Genomic DNA, 10,462 nt, shown 5'->3' with positions numbered 1-10,462 from the left:
CATTACGTCAGTCCTGGCGACCCATAGTCAGTGATTATGCTTTTTGATATACTGCGCATCATGCAGATAAAGACCACTGTGCATAATGAGTACCTTTGATATGTTTATTGCTAATAATAATTATCTTTTTGTTAAATGTGAAAGGCTTACTGTGTATTTGCGTACTTGAGTAAAAAGATGTATTTCCGTTCCATTATGATTTGTAATTATACTGGTGACGCGGTTTGGTTTTTGTTGTTGGTAACTGTCGACGGCCGAGTGATGGGGCATAATTCTAACGTTTCAGTCGTTCCGTGAAGGCAGCACACCCCTTGTCCCGGGTGAGCGGCGTCACAGCAGCGCTCTGTCATTTCCACGGATAAATTACGGACTGTCAGAGCCGTCCCGTCCCCCGTGCTGTTCCCTGGCCAGGATAATGCACGAGAACGACCGTTAGCGCGCCTCTTTCTGCTCGTGCACACCGATGAGAACACCTGCTCTTTAAAATTACTCGGTTTTAAATCCAAACGGGAATGATCTTTCCGGGGGGAAACATGCCCCTCATCTCGGTGACTTTGGCGGTGCTCGCCGTCGTCCTCAGCACTTCTCAGGGTAAGATTGTAGCTTTCCATCCAGGCCCCGCCGCTAGCTAACGGCAACGGAGTAACGGTTGATCCCTGCCTCCGTTTTTTTTCCTTTTCTATTTCCCCTTTCTTTTCTGCGGCACTGCTGCTTATTTATCCCGCACACCGAGCCGCAGTCACCGTGATCTCAAAGCGCTTTTGGCTGTTTAATTGTTGGCCCGGAGCCTCGGTGTTTATTTTAGGCCTAAATCACTGGAACTAAACGCTGTTCAGCGGACACGTTTAGCTTTCACTGGCTCCTTTATGACGGGAACTATCGTGCAGCAGTTCATGTTTAAATGAACTGAACTGCCGTTGCTCGTTAAATCTACTATAGTTAGCGGAGAACCGGGAGCTAGCTAGTTTTGACTCGTGCTTTACCGTTAAGATACCTGTTCAGGTGAAAATCTGATTTATCTTCATGTAACTCATGGCTGATACCGCGCTAAGGGACTCAGACGTGTTTGTACATACTGGAGCAAAATTAGAAGTGTGTTAAAGCTTAATATATCAATAGAAAAAAAAAAGAAGCTTTATTTCATATTTAAAAATAATAATTAATATTAAGCATTCATATAGAAAAATGCATATATGACCTTTTAGTGGAGTTGGGTGACGTATAAGTTGGCTGATAATATACAAGCTTTTTGCATTTAAGCAAGAGTTGTCCACATGTAGTCGATGCAAAGAGTCTTTTCCAAGTCTTTATATATTTTATACGCAGGAAATAACCTGGTATATCGCTATTGTTATATATAGTGTCTAATATGTGGTAACACAAAGCAAAAAAAGATGTTTTCTCCAGCAGAACTGCTCAGACTAGAGTTTAAAGACAGTGCTGGAAGGCTAATACTTAAAACTACTTTTTAATATAACTTAAAAAAAACTGTATGAATGCACAGATAATACCAGGTAGTATATATATCAAGATCTGAATCATTTTTGCGCTTTTAGATCTGCATCAGCTGCTGCCTGGACTCTGTGTAGCATAGCAGATTCAGTGAGCAGTATACATCCCTGTGCACTTTATGATCTGGCTTCCTGGCCCTTTAGACAGCCTAAGGGGACTACAACATTGACATATTTTTATATATAAAGCTACAATGCTCCCTGCTTATCTGTGAAATCTCCCTATCACTTGCAAACAGCTGTTCTGTTTGATTTTCGCTTGTCTTCACGGCACCCAGGATTTCTGCAGAACCTGGTAGATCTTAAAAAAATGTCAGATAAAGCTGAATTACGATCTATCTCTGTGATACGGTTTAAAGCACTGGTGAAATAAAGATTAAATATATATGTGGTTTATTTTTTCAATCCCCAAGTTTGCATAATATGTGACGTCACGGTGGCCACGTCTGTCTTTTTATACAGTCTGTGACTCAAACTCGGGCTTAAATTTAAAAGTTTAAATGTTTATTGCCGTAGTAATTGCAGTTTGTAGAATGAACTACACTGTATTGTACAGACCACGCTGGTTTAAATGGCGTGGACTGATTAATACAATCAAGTAAAACTCCTGCCAGTATGATGTGTTAAACTTTGGCTCATAAAGTTAAATTAAAACCTCTTTAAATGGTTTCAAGTACAGAATATTGTAACAGAGGTAGGATTCACTGCAGCCGGGCTGCTTCTGTTACTCAGCAAGTTAAGCTGTGTCGCAGTTGGCCCAGTGGTGCTTTAGAGACGGGCCACACCAGTGCAAGCATCTAAATGATGCTAACAGCAAACAGTAATAGATTTTTTTTTTTTTTTTTTTTAATGAAAGCTTGTATAAAGCTGGACAACTTGCATTGTCAGGGCTAACACTCAAAGGTCATGAACCAAATTTAGTGTCAGCTAGTTCAGGAGCCAAGTCTATACAAGTCTTGGCTCGATACTGTGGCCTAGACGGCCTTTGTGAAGTTTCCATCAGTTTAATGTGCTCTGCTCAGTATGGAAAAGCAGCTCTCTCGGGCTAAATGTGTCATCTTATTTACATACGGGCTGCAGCTCGGGTTGGATGACCTAGTGTAATGTTTCTGTGTGGAAAACAAAATCACCAGTACTGTAGTAAAGTTATGTTTTTTTTAAAACGTGAACACAGTTTTATTAAAATGCCTTTCATTTATTTAAGCGTAGCACACATTGGTTGTGTTGTAAAACTCTTGGTTTTGCAGTATGTGAACCAGTCGTGTGTAGTCAACCCCCCAAAAGCCAAATGTGAAGCAGAAAAACCCAGAGTGTGTCGGTTTTCTCCCAGGCTCCACATGAAAACTGATGGATAAAAAAGCAGTGAAGCCTTCACAAACACACTGTGACCTGTAATTTAGCGCTGCCTTAAATTATACGATGTGGAAAGGATAATCATGCGTTCGTTTTTCAGCTTAATTAAGGGCTTATAATGTGTTTATTCTTTGAGGAGACAGCATGTGTTTCGCAGGTTTGTGTGAATCATCATTTTTTTGTAAGCCTGTCGACTGCGGAAAATAAACTGAGTTTTCTTTCATCCAGATTTTGTGGTGGCTGTGTGTGGATCTTCCTTAATAATGGCAAAAATTAAGGCCTTAAATTAACCGTTAAGGTCAGTTTTCACTCAAAAATGCCAAATATTTAATACGTACTTCATATTCAGATGAAGGACTTTGGTGCTTTACCTCGTCTTTTAATAGAAGAGGTAACTGTCAGATTTACTGAGAGTGAAAGTGATCTTTAGTTACAGTCATTCAGGTCCTTTAAATCTCCTGGGTACCTTCCAGTACTGGAGCCCGAATCAGTTTTCAGCCTCTGCCACAGGGAACTGCTGAATAATGCATTGTGACTGTCTGGTCTGGAATAAGAAAAATATAAGAAAGAAGTGCCAGGAAATGTTCAAAATACATATTTATGATTTGCTCGAGGCAACCCTGAGCTGGATCTGTAAATTAACAGTCAGGACTTTGATACAAACAAACAACGGCGTGTCAAAAAGGAGAGATAAAAAGGAAGATAATCACTTTAAAGAGCCATGTGAAGTAGCGCTTGCTGTTTTCCTCATTTCTCTGCTTCCTTCCATAGCCAGTTATTTGATCACTTCCCCTGTTGTGTCATCCTCCCTTTCACTTTGTGTTGCTCTTGTTGTTTTGCAGTCAGTGGGAACGAGCAGTGTCTGTGGTATGTGGATAAAAATGGCACCTGGCACAACGGCTTCGACTGCCCTCTCATCACGTTCTGCTGTGGGAACTGCAACCGACGCTACTGCTGCCTGGACGCCTTCAAGATGATCACGGAGAGAGAGCAGAAACGCTGCATGCTCTTCCAGTTCAGGTGGGTGTAGACGCAGCAGCAGGGGCTTCAGGTTTATTACTTATTTATTCATTTACTTGACACCAAGCGTCACGGTTTGTGTTCTCGAGTCAAGGCAATCACTGCAGGAGCTTTTTATCCCCTCGAAGCATGGTTTTCCACAAAGCTCCAACTTAGATTCCAGACCTTAAGCATCGACGCTCAGCTTCTGGGCAACTCTCAGAAAGTCTGTGAAATGTCATTATTTCCAAATAATTTGTGACACTTGGTTAAATAAACTGAGAAAGGAGGATTTGCAGATTGTTAGCTTTAGTGCAAACCTATAAAATGTTGAAAGTGAGAAACAGTATTACTGAAAGGATTGGGATGGGGCCTTAAAGACCGGAAAGGTTGTGTAAAGCCACGAAAACAGCTAATGGATCGATCAAAGTTTAGGATAATTAGCAATGGACAGTTATCCTAGAAAAGCTGAAACTGTATACTCATCCATCTTCTTAGATGCTTATCAAACTTAGGGTTATAGTGGGGGCTGAAGCTGATGGCTGCTGACATAGGGTGAAAGTCCATGTGCACCGTCACACGCTAATGAGTTAAATCTATGCTGTAGGTGCATCGTAACCACAAACTTCTCTGAAATCCCACTTTGTAACCTACGCTGTGAACCTCTCTGGAAATGTAACAGCCCACAGTGATTATGATTGGCCGGTTCTGTACTGTCGTCGACTCCTGTGCATTTCTGGCTAATTCTTCACTGCAGTTTTTCAACATGAATCGTCACATTGGTATAAGGAATAATAATCATAGCCACAATATAAGGATTCACAGATGTCAGGAAATTCCTGGAGGTAGATGGCTGAAACCATCAGAATGAAGTTGAAGAAATCTACGCAGAAGTGGAAAAACTTGAGGGAGAAATACTTTCAACCCTGGAGGGAACAAAAAACTGACCTCAGCCAAGAGAGGAAACCCAGGACGGTAAAAGAACCGTGACAGTTTATTTGTTTATGTCATGGCTGGCACCGCATATTAAACACTGTGACACAACCACAAGGTAATCAACACATAAAACATCACGCAAATGCACAAGGGCTGGACATGGCGTCGGCCACTTATGTGGATTACATCGTAGTGAGAGACAGACAGCCACGCAGTCTCACATCCACATCTATAGGCCGATTTAAACCTACAAATTAACCTAACGTATCTTTGGACTCTGAGAACACACAGGAACCGTAGAGGAAGCATCTACTTATACGCTCTCATGGCACTGCAAACAAAAGGATATTGAAAATGGATGTTAGCTGTAGATTCATAACTAAAGCCAAATGATAACACTTGTTAAAAATGGTAAAATGTAGGACACAATAATTGTAAAACATGTTTTCTGTGTGTTGCAGTGAAATGGAGTAAAGTCATTACACCTTAACTCTACTTAGTAACTTATTTGGAGCATTTAGCTTCCTCCCCTGGTTTTCAATCAGGAAGTAAAAAATGTAGTTTAGAAGAAAATTAACAAGTAGACCTTTGAGTTTGTTTTTCACACAAACCATAACAGAGTCAAGAATGCGCAAGTAAAAGTCCTGCCACAAACACGAAATGACAAAGGGGTTAGACTTTGTTACAAATGTCACTGTGTCCCCTCTTGTTGTGTTATGTTGGGAACAGCTGGATGAGGTTTATGATCATGCACAGACTTGTGCACGGCCTGTTCTGTTGACTATAATATCTGGTCAGTGGTGGCTCATCTTTCTGTGAGTCTCCTGTAATGAGAGAAATCATTTAGCTGGGAAAAATACTGATGCTAGTCTAAGCATGTTTGTATCTGAGGCTGCAGCATGACAGTTTTTCTCCACAGCATTTTAAACCATTCGGCACTGTTCAGCACCCAGCAGATAACGTGTGGCTTATTGAGCCTGGTGGGAGATCAGATCAGTGGGCAGAGGAGGCTAAGATAAAATGGAGGGCTTTGTTGCTTCTCTGAGATCATGAGGTGGTGGAATCGGGTCGAGACAGAGAGGTGGAGAGTTTGAGGCATTTGCTGGGATGCGACGTTGGGGTCAGTCTTTGCTAAATCGAAAGCTTCACATCACAGCCACCTCGGCTTTAATTCCCTCCAGAGTGAGTCATAATTAGCAGCACAGAGGGGGGAGGAACAACATGAGGCTGAATGATCAAAGGAAGAAATGAATCCTTTTTAACTTACATCCTCCACTCTTCTTCTCCTCAGCCCCACCACTTTAGCTGGAATTGCGTCTTCCATCCTCCTCTTTGTGGCCATCATTGCGACCATGGTCTGCTGCTTTATGTGTTCCTGCTGTTACCTTTACCAGAGAAGGCAGCAGAGGGGCAGGACACCTTATGATGGTGAGACCTCTCGTTGTCATGTCGATGTCTATGCAGACGACCATGAAGTATGGATTTTCCTTCGTAACTGTGCGATCTTCTTCAACCCACAGCTCAGCAGATCCCCATGGCCAGCTACCCGGTTGAGCCCATGTACGACGCTTATGGTAAACCAATTTGCCCCTCAGAGTATCCACCCGTTGGTTACCCTATGGCGCCCCAGTATCCTGGCATGCCTCCACAGTACCCAATGATGCAGCCTGGACCGTACGTACCACGCCCCATGGATCCTGCATACAGCCAGGGTAAGACCTGCATAACTTCCCTCAGAGTGAGCTCACATGGCTGCAGGGTTTCCTGGTCATGTCAGTATATGTCAAATCACAATCAAGAACAAAAACTGCTTTTGCATGTAAAGCAAAAAATGATGTGCCAACATACTGTGTACGTGGTTCTTTGGGTGATCACCTGATAATGTTTTTTTTAAATATTAGAGACTTTAGTGCAGTTCACCCCAGCATGTGTTGAATTTTGTTCTGTCCAATGGTTGGACATTGTCCTCTCTGATTAGGAACATTTCCTCCCTCAGAGGAGAACTGTATAGTCTCTTCACTAGTTTCACATCTTTGCTACTTTCACAACATTGTGTCATATTTTAATAGTGAGTCTTGCTAAATTTGAGGACTTTTCCCCTAATGCTCCCAGCCGATTAAAACTTTCACTAATCCTTTGAACAGATTGGGACAATTTTCCAGCTGACTTGTGTTTAATCATGTTTTTTTTATTCTCCAGCAACTGTTCCCATAAACTGTAAAATTTAGCATGGATGTTTTTCGTGCCCTCAGTATGAATATTTATAACTTTGTTTTCATCAGCTTCATTAAATCACCAAATACATAAATGTCAGTGACATTTAAAACTCTCTCTCACTCTTACCCTGTCACTATTTTGGTTTCCCAGCCATGTGTATTCTGTGTAGTTGTAGTCTGTTTCATGAACATGCCTAGCTCTGAGCTAAAATACTGGTATAATCTGGGCAAAAACTTCTAGATTTACAGTGAAAGGCTGACTGTGTGTGTGCATGTGTGTCTTCTTTTTCTACTTGTTTTTCAGCCCCACCACCGTACTCTCCACCTCAGTATCCTGGTCACTGATGGGCTCCTCTTCACGCACACAGCGAGACACTACTGCAGCTGAGCAAAGGGACTGTTTCAAAAGAAGGCAGCAGCACTTTCTCCCACACACAGACACACACACACATGCACACACACGCAGATGCAGTTAAGCACACAGTCACACGCTAAAATAACCGCTACGACTCGATTAGCAGTGGGTTGCCTGTGAAAGAAAACAGGAGGCACTTTAAGTTCTGTTTTAGTTGTTCATTTGCAGCGTCGTCCTACTTTTCCACAGTATTAATGTAAATCAAAGTCTGTCCTGCAACCTGACGCCTGACTCCTGGGCAGGCGTCACATGATCCTGAAAGCGAGGCGACTTCTGCGTCTTGGCGCTGTTTCATCAGCCTCGTGATCTGAAACACTCACCTCAGTGACAGGTTGTCGCCAAAAGAGAGTGCTTGTTACCTTCTAGAAAAGAATGCTGTCCCTCTTTATTTGGTAAAAGAAAAAAAAATGTTTTACCTCCTCCCCCTTGTTAAGTTTGAATAAATTGATAACTGCCTGTGGTTCCATTCCAGGTAATCTCTGCCACTGATCCACTTTCTCCGGTTATCATAGCATCACGTGCTTCTTCTTTGTCTTTGATGTTTCTAACTAAGCAAAAAAAAAATAAACTGGAAAAAAGGGATCCACGTTTGATTGCAAAAGTGATGTTTGGATCTAAGGCAGGTGGCTTTATAGATCTAAACGGTTCTCCCAGTTCTTTGTAAGAAGCCCTTTGTCAACTGTTGGTTTGAACTTTGTCTCGTCTTTCTAATATCTGACACAAGTAATTACTTTGAAGTAGTTTATTAGTGGCACCCTTTTTTACGATCTCAACATCAGCATGCTTCCTGGTCAAAGATACCTGTCCGCTTCTGCTTCTTTTCTGATTTTAAAATAAATTAGAAATTAGTCTTGATTAATTCCATAGTGACGGGTAGGGTGTTTCACAGTGAAATCCGTGTTAACGTCTATTCCTTCTAACATATCAGGACAGGGGAGTTGCAGGTCACGCTGTTTGATTAAAATAAAATATCCCGCCTTACAGTAACTAACCATGGGAAAAAAGAGATTAACTATTTAAATGAATATTTTGTAAATCTGTTCTTCAACTAAATATTTTATGATATTGTAACGAGTTATTTTAAAACCGTGTATTTTTATTGTACCATGAGATATGACGTTTGGCATCTTTCCATTTACTATTTATTACTATTTAAGTTACCTTTAACTGTGAATGGGTTCTCACCATCTGGACTAAGCTACGAAGCCAAAAACGACTACTGCTGAAAGATCCCCTCTCTTTAAAGGACTCGTTTGACATTTTGGAGAAGGTGTTTGCTTTCTTGTTGACGGGTGCACATTTTGTTTTTGTTTTTTGTTTTTTTGTTTTTTTTTTTTGTTGCTTTCCCCCCTTTATTGGCACATTTGATATATTGGCAAAATGTAGTTATTGTCTGTAATCCTCTGCTTAAAAACAAAACAAAATTCTACATTGAATCAAGCAGTAACATTTTCTGTAGTTGTATTAATTTTGTGCTGCATAAATACATGCAAAAATAATTAAACCTAAAAGACTTTTTAATAAAGACTTTTTGGCTTCCTTAACACAGGTGTTGCAGCTCATAATGGTGTTGCTCATCGTAACTGCTTCCTGGGTACGTCAGTTTATTTGAATAAACTTGTACACTGATTATGTTTTAAAAATGTGAAACAGTTGCCATCAAGCCGCAACAAAAAAAAAAAGTAGTAAAAAGTACATTTATCTTGAAATTTCGAGGCCTTGTAGTTGCAGTAAACGGTTGAGCTGTTGGGAAATGCACTCATGTGGTACCCACCACACTCTGCTATCAGGTCAGTCCCTTTCTGCACATGTGTGGTTAATTATAGGAGAAGCAAGTGGCCGATAGCCTACCTCAGCATCAGACTAGAAGCAGGGTAAAGGTCTTGGTTTAAAAAAGAAACTTCCTACCGAAACTTTTAAAAAAATCTGAATGCTAGCACAGGGTGTTGCACAGAATAAACATATGTTAATAAGTGTCAGGCACTGTTTCCAGGCCTTGAGATTCGATTCTGGGGGAGGTGAAGTCTGTTTTCCTCTGTCAGCGTGAATTTCTCCTGATCATAACCTCAACATGTTCCCATCCGTAACCCCAGCCAGTCGTCCTCTAGCCGTCCACCTGCCAGCTCCTGGCTCTAACAGCCTTCTCATCTGGCTTTAAGTCGGCAAGAAAGCAGACGGTGGATTTCCCAAAATGTCAAACTGTCCTTTTCAATTTGTCCTTGCAGGTTTGGGCTCCAGTGAGGTCAGGGCCCGTAACCTGTAATCTCCTTTAGCTTCGAGGGCATCCCTGATCCTTCTTTAAAAGGTTCGAATTGGAAAAACACGATGCCTCCTAATAGGTGATCCCTGGATTGTCTTTTCAGGTGTAGTGTATTAAGCAGCTCAAACATAATGTTAATGCCTGAGAGCTAATATTACTGTCACAGCTAGTCTGCAGCATAAATTACTCACTCCGATGCCGACGTCCAAGTGTACAGATTTGTCGAGCCTTTGTAAAGCACAAGGAAGACGCTGGGATTTTCTTTGTAAAGATGCTTTCATAAGTAGTTTGATATAACATCAGTGATGTTTCTGTTCATTTGTGCTTCTAAACCAACCAACTCCATGAGTGTGTTTTAATGACTTACATCAGGTTCAGAGTCTAGGTATGGCTTCATGTCTGTCGTCATATGGATGGTATGACACTGTAAAATAAAGTGACTGGAAAATGTTTATTTCTTTTAACATAAAATTTAACTTTGGAATGTAACAAATTGCTGTCTGTGTTTCTTTCTGAGTTTAAAGAAAGAAGTGTGATTTTTATCTACAACACTGGCCACTAGATGTCTGCATTCACCCCCAAAACAGCTTAAATGTGGCGTTTGAAAGTGTTTTATATATTAACAGGGAACTTACACACTGGATGAGTTCATACCAGCAATACAGTGTGATTCAAAATACAATCATAATTCTAAAAAACATTATTTAATTGTTTTTTATCATAACTTTATTAAAGTAACCCCCCTTTTTAAATTGTTTTTTTTTTTTTAAAT

General features: G+C 40.9%; 1 protein-coding gene across 1 annotated transcript; it reads left to right on the top strand.

Annotated features, from left to right (window-relative positions):
* The first annotated feature begins 333 nt into the window (after nt 1-333).
* shisa4 (shisa family member 4) lies at nt 334-8,974 on the top strand. Its single transcript, XM_080891825.1, has 5 exons — nt 334-591; nt 3,707-3,884; nt 6,091-6,227; nt 6,320-6,511; nt 7,320-8,974. Exons 1-5 carry the CDS (start codon nt 513-515, stop codon nt 7,358-7,360), a joined length of 627 nt encoding a protein of 208 aa, XP_080747951.1. The 5' UTR covers nt 334-512; the 3' UTR covers nt 7,361-8,974.
* The last annotated feature ends 1,488 nt before the right edge of the window (nt 8,975-10,462 follow it).

Source organism: Rhamphochromis sp. 'chilingali' (genome assembly GCF_963969265.1).
Source record: "Rhamphochromis sp. 'chilingali' genome assembly, chromosome: 9".
Lineage (NCBI taxonomy): Eukaryota > Metazoa > Chordata > Actinopteri > Cichliformes > Cichlidae > Rhamphochromis > Rhamphochromis sp. 'chilingali'.
Note: the sequence above shows the minus strand (reverse complement) of the source record. Positions and strands in the feature narration are given on the sequence as shown.